Genomic DNA, 16,908 nt, shown 5'->3' on the forward strand with positions numbered 1-16,908 from the left:
CTTTATCAATTTTATATCTGGGACTCAGAGTCTTTAAAAAGCTGTTTTCTTAGACTTTTTGATTATTATTAAAAATCAGGGCAGGAAGATTTTATCAAACTTAGAAGCTATCTCTAGATGAGCTGTACAGATGTATATGGGTTGTTGAATGGTTTGCTCAACCGTTCAACAACCCATGTACAGTTCGCTCCATACCAATTAGGACAGTTGGACAAGAGGGAAATACCCAGAGGTTGTTTTGGGGCATTGGAAATATCCCTATTACTGGCCCTGTGGGATAGCTGAGTGGGGGAACCCTGAATGACTGATGGGTCATCTTGCTTGTGGAAAGCACATTGATATTTAAGCATGTCTTTGGAACTCTGCAGTTTTCATCAGGATGAATGATGTCACCTAATCTGAGGGCAGATTCTAACGACTCCTCAGTACATCTGAATTGGAACTATAACTGAGTTTTGCTTCTTAGGACCTCAGTCTGACTAGCTTCTGTGGGCCTGAGGGCTACTGGGTGCCAGTGGCCATTAACACATCTTAAAGTTGATTAAGGTGGTGGGACGAGCTTGCTCTTGTGAGAGTCAACTGGAGCTTTCTCCTACAGACCCTCATAACCTGGGGAGTGAAATTCCTCTAAGCCTCCAGGAACCACAATCCACAAAGCCTGTACTACACTGAAACATTTTCTGCACAGTGAGTCCCCGGGCACATGGAGGAAGCACAATACATGCTATTGAAAATCGTGAGTAATATGTTTCTCATGCAAACTTGCAAACTGACCTATTCACTGATGGGAACACTAACTATGACATTGGCCCTGTCAGTGGTTTGGAGGCTGAAATCCCCTCTTTGGTTCTCGAGGCTCAAAGCCTATTCATGGAAGGAGTGTCATGATATCTCTCCTGGTTGGCTGGGGATGTCCAGGCAAGGGGGTTAGTGAGAGGGGCTCTGAGCGATTAAGTTGGGTAATTGGTATTGTTGCTGTTACCTTGTGGGAACATCAAATATGCAGGAGCAAAAAGCTAAGCCAGCAGCCCTGCAAGATGAGAAGCCCAGAAGAGGTGGGGAAGCTTACCTTCTTGACTTCGTATTTAATGGCGAGTTTGATCCGGCTCAGACTTGGACGGTGGTGGTCGGACCAGACTTGGAAGTTCACATCACCATTTAAAATCGCTTCCACCTCTTCTGTGTCTCGGCATAGGTCCAGCACGCCCACCACAAAATCCTTGCATTGCATAGATAACTTCCTGTAATCGTTCTAACAGAATAAAGAGAAATCAGGGGTGTGTCACACTGAGCCCCACAGATCAGCTTGCCCAGCACAGCAGTGTCAATCAGCAGCTGTGCACCACGGGTGAGCTGATGGGGAGCATTAGAACCAGGGAATGTGCTGGATCCAGAAGGCAGGGCAGTTTCTCTTGACACAACAGCCTAGAGGGCATCTTTTCTAGGTCAGGATTTGTCAAGGTGTGCTCCATTGGGCCACCGGCATCAGAGTCACCCTAGGCCTGCTAAAACTGCAGCCACGGGGCCCTATTGCAGACTTACCAAGTCAGAATTCCTGGCAATGAGGCCCAGGGATCTGTCTTTTAACCTTGTTCTGTGAGTAATTTGGATGCCTGCCAAGGCCCATTGTGGGCTCTTTCAAAGCAGCAGCTCTCCGTGCCCAACTCTGAGAGAGGAATGACAAGGAAGTGAACTTCTAAGGCCACTGGAACCAAGACTTCCCTCATTCACCATTAGTCTATATCGGTAGCTGCTGTTTACAGGAAGTTTACTGAAATGATATGGCTAATATGCTAAATTGGAAGCACACAGGTGTGCTTTCTTTTCATATGCTGGAAAGTCTGCTTGTAAATTATGAATTTAAAAACCAAATGTAATTTAAACCTATCAGGATTCTTTCTTACCACAAACCCTTTTGTAGGCTTTTGTAGGGCAAGTCATGGCTCCTTAAATTACTTGCCTGTTGGGTAAACATTTTTAGACCTTGAGCTTATTTTGTTTTGTTTCTTTAATAAGTTGCCTCTAGCGTGCTCTCTTCTCTTCCCTAGACATTTTGAAATTGTCTTTGAGAGGCTGACTTCCTTTCCTTAGTGACATGCCAACTTCTCTCTCCCCCAGGTAGACTGCTTCCGTTCCAGATAATGATGCACAATACGATGGACAAAAGAATGTTTCATGTCACCCTCATACCACCATTCCCCCCACATATTTTCCCTAGAGGCTTCCTTGTTGGTTTCTTAATTGAAACGAGTCTATTCAGAGTCTATTCAGAAAGGACTCAACAGACAGAAGTCACTTTCAGTGCTAATCAATGTCAGCAGCCCTCGACTGGTAAATGATAGCTGATCAACAGGAGTGCAGTTTTGTTTTTCCAGAACCTGGACTCCTCAGTAAATAGGAGGGAACTGGGCAGACGGCAGAAGCTCAGCCATTTTTCTGAGTTAACGACTCTTGTCTCCTTCTAGCACTACTGCATTAAAATGTCACTTTACATTAGAGAAAGGTAAGTGTTTGTTAGCTAGGGGAAGGAAAAGGATCAAGAAATTGTTTTCAGACAAGAGCGGCACTCTCTCTCTCTCCATGTATATGTGTATGTGTGTGTGTGTATATATGTAAATATATATACATACCATAGGGAGAGGAAGGGGAATACTGGATAGAAAGATGACTGCTCAGCTCAGGCAGATTGTTTGTCATGGAGAAAAATGCAGGGAAGATACTTGGAGTGTTCTGGGTTTGGCACATAGTCCCCAGAGCTGGCTGGTGACATGAAGAGCTATGTTCTGTGTTCTGTGTTCTTTCATTTCTAACCCTCCTCCTCCCTCCCTCTCTGACAGCCTGTTTGTACTAGGCAATGAAAAATTGACAATGAACAAGGCAAATTCAGTTACTGGGTAGTGTGGGGTAGTACCTGGGTAGTACAGGAGTCTAGGGATCCACTCTCAGGATCACACAAGAGTAGTACTAAGTAAAGCTTGCTCAGAGCTTGTCCCAGCTAAGATAATCTGAGAGAGCAGATGAGCCAGAGGTGGGAAGCTCAGGAAATGGACAAGAGTGGTTGCTGCATCACATGGACCCATTCAGCTCTGGCATTCCTGCTGCAGCAACTCAGTTTCTCTGGATCTCCAGCCCCAACCCCATCAACTTTGTTGTCGCTTTCTCAATAACAAGGGATCTCTGAATATTACTGCCTGTTCCTGGTAAAACACAAACTTCCCTATTAACTAGACAAGACCTCATCTCTTGGTGGAAACTCCCACCTACAGCTGAATTCATGGATGGATACAGAAAAGAAATGGAAAGGACTTGACCCAGGCCTTGGTCCAAGCTCCCTATGCTAGGAGCAAGTCAGGCTGTACTGCCCCAGAGCCTCGACACATTTCTGGGTTTAGCGAAGTTTAGAATCTGGGGCTCCATTTCATTAGGGACTTTCACTTCCCTGGGCTCTTTCAGCTAGTTGTCCAGAGTGTGGGGAGACACACCAGAGTAAGTAGCTAAATTTCTGCCTACTGTATTAGACACTCAGGCTGAAAGGCAACAAGCCTAGTGTCCGCCTATGGCTGGAATTGACAGAGAGAACCTGATAGTTGCCTGGCCCAGGCTTATCGGAACATCCTGGGGGGATTATGATGGTTATGATTTGTGGGTTATCTCTCAGCTCAGTGAGCCTTCCAAGACGTACTCTTCAACTTTAGTTAAGACATACACCCAATGTGTTACAAGTGCCCTCTTAAAAAGAATATTTCTGCAACCCGAACTTGGTCAGGTTGAACATCTACCTACATCTACTCCCAGTGGGTGACAGATGTTCTACCTGTATCATCTCACTCAATGCTTGTAAAAACCTTAACGAAAGAAGGACTGTCAGCATTTCCAGTTCACAAATGAGGAAACTGAGACTCAGGGACAAACTGACAGGCTGAATCCACTTTTCCTTATGCAGCTGTCCCTATTATTGATGGGGGATATGTTCCAAGTGGATGCCACCCAGGGGATGCCTGAAACCATGGGTCTTACCATATCCTATATATACTGTGTTTTTTCCTATATACCCATACCTATGATAAATTTTTTAAGTTAAGCACAGTGAGAGATTAAAACAATTATAATGAAATAGATCAATTACAGTATACTATAATATGTGAATGTGGCATTATTAAATACAATAAGGGTGACGTGAACATAAGCCCTGAGATACTATGACAGTCAATCTGATAACCGAGATGACTGCTGAGTGACTAATGGTGGGTAGTATATACAGTGTGGGTACGCTGGGCAAAGGGATGAGTCACATTCTAGATGGGAACGCATGGCATGGTGGGAGATTTCAACACATTACTCAGCACAGCATGCAATTTAAAACTTACTGTTTATTTCTGGAGTTTTCATTTAGTATTTTTGAACCATAGTTGATTGTGGGTAACTGAAACCGTGGCAACTGAAATCCCAGGTAAGAGGGCACTACCACATTAGTCACTCACTTGTCTCTCACGTTCCCTGAAGAGTTTAGCTCCCGCCTCACTGCCACTCTCCCAGAATTACTGCTGCTCTTACTTATGGTGCTTTCAGTATCTAGAAAGATGACCTTCCCATTGCTCTGCTTTCTCTTTTCCTTGATAAAATTTTTTCTAATGACCCATCCTCAACTCTAACTCTACCGCTCATTCTCTTAGGTATTTCTAACAGATCCAGGATCCCAACTTCAAGTCTTCCTCTCTGATCACCACCTCCTGTATGTCCAGCTCACTCCCTCTGAGACCTGAACTCGAGCAATCCTTTGATCTGCCAGGCCTGCAGGCCATTGGCCATGCTACCTTTACTCTGGTTTTCATTCCTTAGGCCCCTGCTCTCTTTCTTGCAGAGTTTTTGCTTTATGGGGAATCGTTACAGTCATCCCTGCACATATTATGACTCTCTCTCCCTCCTCTTATTTCATCCTCCTCCTGGGTAAAAGCCTGACCTCAGTTGAGTCTAACTCTCCTGCTCTGCTCCTGCCTCTGCACAGGGAATGTGGCAGGAGAACACATCACTGCGCTCCCCAGGCACGTGGCGCACTCACTGACTGTGACCTCAGGTGGGCTTCAGTGCCCCTGAGCAATGTACTCCCTTTCTCCTAAACAACATGTTATATCTCTCCCTTTCCTCAGTCTTCTAATACCTCTTCTCTCTCCTAACTCTCAGATAAAGACCTTGTTTCTTGTTCTACTTGGAAAATAGAAGTCAGCAGAAGAGAAGTGCCATATGCTCACACCATCACACATTCTCCCATCATGCATCTGTGTTCATGGACTCTCTGCCCCTTTCTCACTGTGGATGAATTGACTCTGCTTCTCTCCAAGGTCAGCTCCTCCCCTCATGTGCTGGGTATCACTGTGCCTACCTGAGGGTGTGGCTTCAGCAATCTTCTTTTTTCTCTTCTGCATTGTCAGGTTATGAATCTGACAATGCAGGAGATAAAAAAGAGAGAAAAATGGTGAAGTGTACACACACATACACACACACACACACACACCACACACACACATATACTTTCACCAGTTCTACTTTTTACCTTGGTCCAAACCACTGTCATCTCATACTTGGACTAGCCCCAGAGACTCCTAACTGGTCTCCCTGATTCTGTCCTGATCCTCTATAGTGTGTTCTCCATACAGCAGTTAAAGAGATCCTTTATGAGGTAGTTAGATTATGGCACTGCTCTGCTCCAACTCTCCCGTGGCTCCCCATGTACTCAAAGTGCAGAGTCATAATGTCCTCTATGGATACACATTGTCTAGCCTCTCCATTCCGTCTCTGATTTTATTTCCAATCGTCCTCTTCCTCCCTGTCTGCTCCAGCCACTCTGACCCTCTGATTCTTCAGACACACTTGGCATGGACCATGTCTGTGCACTGGTTATTCTGTGTGCTTGGAGTGCTCTTTCCCGGGTATCTACGTGAACAACGCTCTCAGCTCCTTCAGATCTTTTCTCACATGTCACTTTGAATGTATTGAACAGTTTTTGATATTCTTCTACCATCTATTTCTTGTGCTCTTCTCACCACAGATATTAACAGAGATTCTTTGATTTTCACCTGGTTCAGAATTTCTTCCCTTTCCCTTTGGTCCATAAATTTCACAAACTCATTTATTGTTGAAATGAATCTCTGGCGTCAACACAGAGGATAAACCAAAGTCATTTAACACTGATACTTAACATTTAGCGTTGATACTTTTGAATTTTTGGTGCTGAAGCTATTGTTTTGACACTAATTTCAGGAAATTATTAGTTTGCTTGACTTTGGTTGAAAACCCCAACTCGCAAACATTTTCAAAGCTACTGTCAAACTTAAATTAGAAAAGACAAAGAAGCTTATTACTCTCATTGGTCAAAAGTTTAGTTAATTTCTCAGGCTGATGCTGTGGAGACACCTACGCAATACAGGATAATTAGCACTCATTCCTCATCGGACACCTTAGATATTAGATGCACAGAGAGTGTGGGCCTCGGAGCCAACCCCCTCGCCTCCCTTCAGAGACCCAGTTTCGGAGGAGGCGTGTGTGATTAAAGCTCCCACTGAAGTACAGACGGAGCTAGATTACCGTGTATGCGTGCTGTAAGCTGAGAGGTGATCTGCATCTGACATTTAGGCTGAGTTTGTTTCAGAAATGATTACAGCAACAGTTCACAGTAAAAGTGTTCTAAGCATTTTAGTATTCCATTAAATGGTCACAATTACCCTATAAAGCTCATAGTGCCGTTATTCCTAAATAATAGGAGGACTGAGAATTGACTATTGGATTTAGCAACTTGGAGGCCATTGGTCACCTTAATGGGAACCCATTTGGGAGAGTAAGGGCAGGACTGGTGAGGATTAGAGTTTGGGAAGAGAGAGAATTGGAGCCGGTTATATAGATGGCAGTTTTGAGGAGTTTTATTGCAAAGAAAGGCAGAGAAATGGATCAGTAGCTGATTGGAGGAATAGAGTCAGGAAAAGCTTTCTTTTTTCCTTCTCATCCTTCTTCCTTCCTGCCCTCCCTTCTTTCTCCTGATGTCAAAACCATATTTTATATGTTGATGGGAATTTTTTAGTAGATAGTTATGTTGGTCCTTGTATATGATGTCAGTAGATTATTATATTAACTCAGTAGTTCAGTAGCATGTGACAGACGATTGGATTAGTTTGTATATATAGGAATGAACACAGATAGAATAACATATGGTTTACCCATAGTAGCAGGAAGATCAGCTCTGTGGCTGAGGATGCTAGCATTGGTGGCAGGACTCTATAGACATTTTTTTTTCTGTTGCTTCAATTTTTTTTTAAGGAAATAGGAAGAAAAATTATTAGCTGAGAGACAGAATTGGGGAGGAGGTGATAGAAATTTGAGGAAAGAAGGTCCGAAATTGTTTTTAGGAGAATTTTAAGAGTGAATAGATTGGGAAGACAGGATGTGATCACTGAAAACAATAAGGGTCCATTTAAGGTTCACAGTCAGAAATTTAAAATGGGACTAGGCGATATGGTTGATGTTTTCTAACCACATTCACCTTCCTGGGGGCTGGCATGGAGGAGGGAGAGAACAAGATTTTACCAAGATTGCGTTTTTGCCAAAGAATATAGCAAATCAGGAGAAGGGCTGAGGAATTAAGATGTATGCTATGGAGATTATAATGCTAGTCCGTGGGATCGAAGCTGGTATGGAGGGAGACGGGACTTTCAGGGGAGAAGGAGAGTGGAAAGATGGGTGGAAAACAAGGGCCAACTATATGTTGTCTATAAGAAACCCACTTTAAATGTAAAATTGACAATTTCTTCCAAAACTAAACATACTCTCACTATATGATCCAGCAGTCATGGTCCTTGGTATTAACCCAAAAGGATAAAAAAACTGCGTCCACACAAAAACCTACACATGGATGTTCATAGAAGCTATATTCATAATTGCCAAAACTTCCAGGTAAGCAACGTGTCCTTTGGTAGATGAGTGAATATGTAAACTGTGGTCAACCCAGACAGTGGAGTATTATTCAGTGCTAAAAAGAAACGAGCTACCAAGCCATGAAAAGACATGAGGGAGACTTACATGCATATCACTAAGTGGAAGAAGCCAACCAGAAAGGCTACATGCTGTATGATTCCAAATATATGACACTCTGGAGAAGACAAACTATGTGGAGACAGTAAAAAGATCAGAGGTTGCCAGGAGTTAAGTGGGGAGGGAGGAAGGAATAGGTGGGGCACCGGGGATTCCTAGGGCAGTGGAACTGCTCTGTGTGATACTATAGTGGTAGATATGTGTCGTTTATACGTTTGTCCAAACCCAGATATGCTGCCAAGAGTGAACCTGAATATAAGTAATAAGTCCATATAAGTAATGGACTTTGGGTGATGATGGTGTGTCAATGTTGGTTCATCAGTTGTAACAAAGGTGCCACTCTGTGGGGTGGGGGCTGTTGGTCATGGGGGAGGCCATGCACGTGTGAGGGTAGGGGGTATATGGTAACCCTGTACCTTCTGCTCAATATTGGTGTGAACCTAAAACAGTCTACAGATAAAGTTTACTTTTAAAAGAAGATGGTTAAATATTGATTTGGAGGGTAGACCCTGGGGAGAGGCAAAATACTGAGAGTTCAGATATTAGAGGGAGGTGGAAAATTCCAGCAAGTCGTCAGGGAGTAGTATGAGGTATGGGGTCGTGGAGAGTTCGCCTTGAGCACGACAGTTAGGGTCAAGTGGGCTTGTGGTGACTGAAGTGAGACCAGTGGAGAGGGCTTCATTAAAGCGGGGCCAGAGTGTTCAAAGGATGACATGTGTGTACATTAGTGTGCCAAGGATTCAAACAGCAGAGACGGAACCCATGGAGAAATGACAGTGACCACTGTTGCAGACTGCAATGATGAAGGTTAACGGGTACCATAGCCTGATGAAATAGGATTCGAGCTGAGTACTCTTGTGAGTTGAGAAAGAGAAAGGTCCAAGAGAGAAGGTAAAGAACTGCAGGAGAGGTACAGCCCCCACTCCCGGGCCCAGCGCTGGGAGGACTCTGGGAGCAAACCTGCCCCCTTTGAGAGGGCTGCCTGGGAAGGGTGGCCTTTGGGGAGCCAGTCTTTATGAAGAGTGAGAAGGGGGTGCATGTCTAAGAGGAGGGGCAACCGTGGGATTTTGCTGAGGAGGAAGTCTGACCTACAGTCAGTGAAGTGGTGACGTCATCTGGAGATGAAGGAAGGAGGCGTGAGGATGGAGCAGGGATATGAGGAGACTTGTGGAGAATCAATTGTAGGTGCTGAGGGGGACTTGGGAGACAGGTGGCGATGACATAAAGAGGGATTAAAACACTTGAGTTACATTGTGAGGAGTCAGGCAAAGCAGGTGAAGTGCACAGCACAGTGCTGGGGACATAGGTCATGCTCAGCACCTTTTGGTAAGAAAGGAATTTAAAGCCACACCCTGCTTTCCAGCACTCCCTTCTGCATGTCTCCCACTCAGTTGGTGGATGACGAAACAGAATGATAAAATTTAACACACATGGCTGAGTCCTTAGTAATTATAACTGGAATCACTGAAATAATTAGTGGGTGTCAGCTGCTGGGTAGGAACCTTAGCCGGGTGCTCATTACTGCAGATGAAAATTGAAAAGCTTCAATCCACATTTTAACTTTCATGCCTACACTTTGTTGTTTCATTAACCTTGACCATATCAGTAAGCTCATACCCCAAAGTATCATAAAGGGCATTTAATATCCCTCAGCATTCAGTCTCCACTTAGGAACTCAGATCCAAGGAAGGGGATTCGGGTTCAGTGCATGTGTCAGATAGCCAGCATTTCCTACCTTGGCTTTCCTGGGGGGTTTTAGACAGCTCAGCTCCTGAGAATCCTGGGTTCTGCCCCAAAGGTGGGGTGGGATAGGGCTGGCTCCCTGCTCTAGCGACCTCTCAAAGGCCCAACTCTCTAATTCTGCCATGGTCACCCACCGCCTCATTGAGTTTGTTACTTGCTCTCTATAGGAGGCCTTTCTTTTTTCTTCCTTAACTTCCTACATTTCCCAGCGGGGTTTCTGTCCTCAGTGTTTCAGGATTTGGGAAGGATGATTGTATGCCAGCCATTAGTGATCTTAGAAGTGTTTGGCGCTGGCCTAATCAGGCTTTACATGGGAAGGATGACTGGGCAGTTGGTGCTTGGGCTCTAGAATCCGAGTGTCTGGGTTCAAATCACAGCTCTGCTTCACACTGGCTGTGTGATTTTGAGTGTATAACTTAATCTCTCTGTGTGTTCTCATCTGTATAACAAGGATGATAACACTACTTTATAGGATTGTTGCAAGGAGTAAACTAAATGAGTAAACCCATTTCAGTCACTTGACACAGTGTGACAAGTGTTAACCAATGTTATGAAACCTATGGCTTATAGGTTAGCAGAGGGCGTACACATGAAGGATTTCTCTCTTTTGGGGTGTGGGTCTTCGAGTGCTTTTTTAACAAAGCTGCCTCAGCCCTTGTTGGATTCAATTCCATAGCTTCAGCCTGAGTTGGTCCTCAAAGGTGCAGGCCGCACAGCAGGGGGGCAGAAGCTGGAGTGTGGGGCTGGTGCAGAGGCCTCGCTCATTCACAGCGCAGGTGCAGACCCCTCCCCCACCCCTCCCCGCCCCAGGAGCCGAGCCTGCATCTGCAGGTGGCTGCTCCACCTTTCCCGGCCAGGCAGGGTCAGCAGTGCTCTGTTGATACTTCGGTTTTCACCCTGCTTTATGGTTTACCTCATTGGCAGCTGCTAACATCGTAAGGGGCTCCTTAATCCATCACTATGACATCGTGAAGCCCAGAAGTAATGCATTGCTCTGCTTGTTGATTTTGTAACACGTCCTCTCTGATGGATTCGGAGGCATGGCTAAAGAGGATAGAGGCTGTCTTTCAAGGAAACAGAAGAGCAATTCCAGTATTTTACTCACTAGCTGAGCAAGTGTATTTGAGCACCCGCTGTGTGCCAGGCCTCCAGGCCCTGCGCGGGGATACAAACCTAAATAAAACAGTCTGTGTCCTTGAGGAACTCAGGGTCCTTCTAGACAGAATGACCAGTAAGTAGGTGAGGCCAATAAGTTGACATAGTGCCTTGGAGCATGCCACACTGCTACAGATAATGGGGGACTTGCAAGAGGAGGCAGAGTGTAAATTGAGACCTGAGGATGAATAAAGCTAGCAGGGGTGAGACAGGTGTGGGGAGGAGAGGTAGCAGGGAATGGAAGTTCCAGGAGGAGGAACTGGCAAATGCAAGGGCCCAGTGGGGAGGGAATAGTCACTGGTGTGTGGGCTGATGTAGTTACTGACTACCTTAATGACAGCATGGTTATGTGCATAGGTTATGCGCATTATCCAGTGTTTTACATAATTCTCACTATTAAATAAACATGAATGTCTTCCTGTATCCAGAGAGGAATTCATGTACACTCTCTGCACATCCTTTTCCAGATTAAAGATGCTGCTTGGTTTTCTCTTGCTGAGCTCCCAAAAGAGCCTCTCCTCAGCTTTTTGCTTTTTCTGCTGGAAACAGGGGGAGCCAAGACTGGAAGGCAGGTCTGCCTGAGTGAGCCTTGTCCCCTCCCTGGGAGGCTTCAGGGCTCTCTCCCTTTTCTCTGAGTGCTCCCTGTTCTCCTGCTGTCCTTCCTTTCTACCTGCTCTGTTTATCCGTCTCTGCCTCTGCTTCTCTCTCATCTCCCTCTCTCTCACATACACTACACTGTCAGCCATAGGTCAGAGAGAGTCAGTGAAGAACAAGGCAGGCCTGGTACTGCCCTCCCGGAGCTGAGACCAGAGGGAATGGTGGACGGTGACCGTCCCACAGCTCTGTGGTGGGGTGAGGGCTTCAGGCCCTGACTCTTGCAAGCCATCAGGCTGTGTGAGGCAGCCCCGTGGTTCACTTACATGGAAGCAGGCCCACCTTCCCTTGCCTTCCTGCCCTGCCCCCACATGAAGTTAGTCTAAGCATGGTTGGTTGGTTTCTGTACCCATTAGCATGTGAGACAACCTGTACTTGGAAAAACTATATAACACTGAAAAAAGAAATCAGGGAAATACAAATAAATGGAAGCATATACTGTGTTCATGGATCAGAAGAATTATCATCATTAAAATGTCCATACTAACCAATCTATAGATTCAATGCAATGCCTATTAAAATACCAATGGCATATTTCACAGATCTAGAACAAATTATTTAAAAATTTTATATGGAACCAAAAAAGACCCCAAATAGCCTTAGCAATCTTGAGAAAGAAGGACAAAGTGGGAGGGATTATAGTACCTGATATCAAACTGTACTACAAGGCACTGTAAATCCAAACAGTCTGGTACTGGCATAAGAAGAGATACATAGATTAATGGACAGACTAGAGTGCCCAGGAGAATAAACCCATGTCTCCATGGTCAATTAATATTCAACAAAGGGGAGCATGAGCATACAATGGAGTAAAAATAGCCTCTTCAATAAATGGTGTTGGGAGAACTGGGCTGGTACAGGCAAAAGAATGAAACTTATACCATAACCAGAATAAACTCAAAGTAGATAAAAGACTTAAATGTAACTCATGACACCATAAAAGTCTTAGAGGAGAACATAGGTAGTAAAATTTCAGATATTCCATGTAGCAATATTTTTGCTGATATATTTCTTACGGCAAGGGAAATAAAGGAAAAAATAAACAAATGTAACTACATCAAATTAAAAAGCTTCTGCACAGCTAAAGAAAACATCATGAAAATGAAAAAGGAACCAACTTTATGGGAGAACATGTTTGCCAATGATATATCAGACAAGGGCTTGATCTCCAAAATAGGTAAAGAACTCATGTAACACAACTCCAGGAAAATAAACAATCCAGTTAAAAAATGGACAAAGGACCTGAGTAGACACTTCTCCAACGAGGACATACAGCTGACCCATAGACATATGAAAAGATGCCCAACATCACTAGCCATCAGAGAGATGCAAATTAAAACCACAATGAGATACCAACTTACACTGGACAGAATGGCCATCGTGTAATAAATCAATAAACAACATGTGCTGTTTAGGATGTGGAGAAAAGGGAACCCTAGTGCATCGTTGGTGAGAATGCAGACTGGTGTAGCCACTGTGGAAAACAGTATGGAATTTCCTAATAACTAAAAATGGAGCTGCCTTTTAACCCACCACTTCCTCTGCTGGGAATATACCCAAAGAATCCTGAATCACTAATTCAAAAGAATTTATGCACCCCTATGTTCATAAGCATTATTTACAATAGCCAAGTGCTGGAAACAGCCTAAGTGCCCATCAGTAAATGAGTGGATCAGAAAACTGGTATGCTTACACAATGGAATACTACTCAGCAGAAAGAAGGAACTCCTATGCTTTGTGACAGCATGAATGGAACTGGAGAATATTATACTAAGTGAAATAAGTCAGGTGGTGAAAGACAAATACCAAATGATCTCACCTTTAACAAGAACCTAATGAACTAAACAGATGAGCAAAATAGAACCAGAGGCATGGAAACATGGAACAGAGTGACAGTGACCAGAGGGGAGGGGAGAGGGGGATGATGGTGGGAAGAAAGGAAAGGGAAAAGTAAAAAAACATACATGAATGACCCATGGACGTGGACAGCAGTGTGGGGATTGACTGCAGGAGTGTGGGGTGGGCAAAGTAGAGGAGGGCAAAGGGGGAAAAATTATAATAGGGGCAACTATTATAGAATAACAATGAAAAATTTTAAAAAATAGACTACCCGTATTACTTTTAGTTATCTTTTATTGAGTGCAGACTGTGTGCCAGGCCCCTGGCTAGATCCTTTACATGTTTATCTCACTGTGCTCATGACAGAACTAGGAAGCAGACATCACCACCATTCCTTTTGTGTAGATGGGGACTGAGGCCCGGAGACTTCAGGGGCAGCTGGGATTTGAACTTGGGTATGGCTGACTCCAAATTTTATAATTTTAACACTGGCAAGTACTCATCTGATGAAAATACCAACTTCCCTGGCAAGTGCTCTAAAACCCTGAGCACCACCCTGAAAGGGCAGGTTCAGAGTCCTTCCTGGTGAAGAGGAAGAGGGAGAGGAGGCCCTGTTGGTCAGAGGCAGAGGTGCTGACACTGAGTGAGGCAGTAAGCATGCCAAGTATGCCGTGTGTGCACACCCAGGGCAAGGCCAGGGAGGCGAGGCTGGCTGAGCCCAGACAACTGAGTTTGACCCACTCTAAGTTACGAGCAGGTGTGTTGGCAGTTACAGTCAGAGTGGATGCCATCCCTAGTAGGATGGGCCATTCCTATTCCTCCCAAGGCCCTCAGCCTCTTTCCAAAATGCCAGTCTGTCTACTCCCCCACATCCTTTTTGGTCTTATGGCTCCCACCAGGGCAGGGGTCACCCTTCTCTATTGCAGAACAGCTTCCCCTGTTTTGTCCAGGATCACTTTCTTCAAGGTAAGAAGTTATGGGAGTGGGAGGGGAGCCCCCATGTTTTGCAGTTTCCTTTCTAAGGTGGCTGGGGGACCTTGCAGCTCATTTCACAGACACACAGAAACTAAGTGTGGCAGGATGAGGTGGCATTGCTTGTATCAGTGGAATTCCAAGGGGGACAGCATGGTGACTGCTGTTCACAGTACACTGGCTTTTAGCAGGCACCTTGGGGTCTGTTTGTGCTGTTGGAGCTGAAGCACACAGTATAGCTGCGGAGGAGGGCTGAGCTGACATCACTCTATTCCTGGATCCTTCCAAAGCTTTCATCCACAAGCATACCTAAGCCTCTTTAGTCCATGGATTGGCTCATGGAAGAACTTGTGTGTTCATTAATCATTACTTCATTAACCAACAAAAATAGAGATCTGCCACATGCGGAGCACTGTGCCAGGGCCTTGGGAAAACAGTGAAGAGCGAGGCAGGCATGGTCCCTGATCTCCTGGAGGTGACAGACCAGTGGGAGTGGGAGACAGTGAAGGTCCTACGGCGGAGTGTGATGAGGGTCTCTCCTTGTTGTGCACATTAGATCTGAGTTTCCTTACATCCAGGCTCATAGTAATTCCTGGGAAAGCATTTTCTTTCAGGTGAGCCCAGTTGGTATGAGCCTATTAGCTTGAAAGCTTGAGTGCTTTCTAGTAGTCCATCCTTAAATAGATGTTCTACTCAGTTCTACATGAGCCAATTGAACCTTCTGTGTTCTAGAAGCTGTGCCCAGCCCTGGAGGAGTGAGAGGTGGTCACTATCCACTCATGGCGGGGGGGACAAGAGCATATAACCCAATTGTGCGAATGTTATGTGGTAGAGCTAGTCATTCATTCAGCAAAAAATAGTTATCTTGTGCCCACTGTGCCAGGCACTGTTCTAAATCTTTGTGGTACAGGCATAAGCAAAACAGTCCTTGCCTTTGTGAAGCTTACAGTTTACTCTGAGTGCGGGGACTGCAGATTGTTTTATATACTTAGATGGTTAGGGAGGGACTTCCTGAGGACATGAGTTTTGACAGGGAGTTGAAGCTGGTGAAGGAGGGAGCTATGAGGCCTTTTAAAGGGAGAGAATGGCATGGTCTGCTTTGCACTGTGGCGGACAGGGGCCTGAGCGGCCTGAGTGTTGTAGGATCAGGGTGTGGGCCATTGTCATCGTCTGATCAGGTGCAGTGGTGCTAAGGGTGCAAGGATAGGAATGGGTTGGGGAAACATTTTCATTTTAATACCGACAGGAAGTCAGGGACAGAGAAATTGAGAGCTCAGTATGTGGCGTGCTTGGGATGTCAAACACTGGGAGGAAATTCCCTGACATGCTAACATCGCACAAGTTACAGATGATTTTTCTTATACATAAATTCATTTTAGACATTATCAATGTAATCATAAAACAGTTTGGGTGCGTTACGATGTTTAAGCCTGTCTGTTTGCCTTTGGACCAAGTTTGTGGAACCGTGCCTGCCTTGCTCTTCATTGTTTGTTTCTCCTTAAGTCTGAGTTTCGGAGAGGCCCCTCGTGCTGCTGTGGCCAAGCCTGCAGTCTTCTCTGCTTGATATCTGATAGCTTTGAGGTTTTTTAAAATACCAAATTAAAAGAAGATTCAGAAGGGTTCAGAGCAAATGTGACCTATGCATCTTATTTGCACTAACTGTATATTGTGAAAACATTTCAGAGAAACAGTAATTTAGAATTGGCATCACTGGATAACATATGCTTCCAGAGGATTCTGTCATGACTCACCTCATTATGGATTCAGAATAGTAAATGTTCATGAGACTAGTTTTGAAGAGTAATTATAGTGCACCAAATGTATAGAAGTAATTTTTTCAAATTTGCTTGTGATTGCTGAAAATGCTAATGATAAAGAGAGGCTAATAAGTAGATGGCAGAGTAGCAATTAGAAAAATGTAGAGCCCTGCTAATTATAAAACAAAGACCAAAGTTAGGCAAATCAGTGCAGTAGTGCCCCTTTATGTGGGGGATGATTTCCAAGACCCCAAGTGGATACCTGAAACCCCGGGTAGGACTGAACCCTGTATGTACTGTGTTTTTCCTATACATCCATACCTGTGATAAAGTTTAATTTGTAAATTAGACATAGTAAGAGAGTAACAGAAATAACTAATAATTCAATATAACAGTTATAACAACATAGTATAATAAAAGTTATGTAAATGTGGTCTCTTTCTCTCTCAAAATATCTTGTATTCACCTTTTCACTTACAGGAGGAGCTTCACAGCTTCTCTTTGGCCTACCTGACTGCTGCATCACTAGTGTGCTTGGGGCCATTGTTAAGTGAAAGAAAGGTTACATGAGCACGCACCTGTGACCAGTGGGCTGGTGGTGCATACAGTGTGGATACACTGGGCAACGGGATGACTCATGTCCCAGCAGAGAGGATGGTTCAGAATTTCATCATGCTACTCAACAGTGCTCAATTTAAAACTTATGAAA

The 16,908-nt window shown here is 44.6% G+C and overlaps 1 protein-coding gene across 1 annotated transcript in view; it reads right to left on the reverse strand.

Moving 5' to 3' along the window:
- The window catches only part of TRPC7 (transient receptor potential cation channel subfamily C member 7), a 126,522-nt gene that overhangs the window by 85,978 nt on the left and 23,636 nt on the right, over positions 1 to 16,908 (reverse strand). Inside the window, exon 3 of the mRNA XM_036014001.1 lies at positions 1,070 to 1,252. Within this exon, the coding sequence (XP_035869894.1) occupies positions 1,070 to 1,252 (183 nt within the window). The remainder of the gene's footprint in view (positions 1 to 1,069; positions 1,253 to 16,908) is intronic.

This window comes from Phyllostomus discolor, chromosome 13, assembly GCF_004126475.2.
Source record: "Phyllostomus discolor isolate MPI-MPIP mPhyDis1 chromosome 13, mPhyDis1.pri.v3, whole genome shotgun sequence".
NCBI classification, from domain to species: domain Eukaryota; kingdom Metazoa; phylum Chordata; class Mammalia; order Chiroptera; family Phyllostomidae; genus Phyllostomus; species Phyllostomus discolor.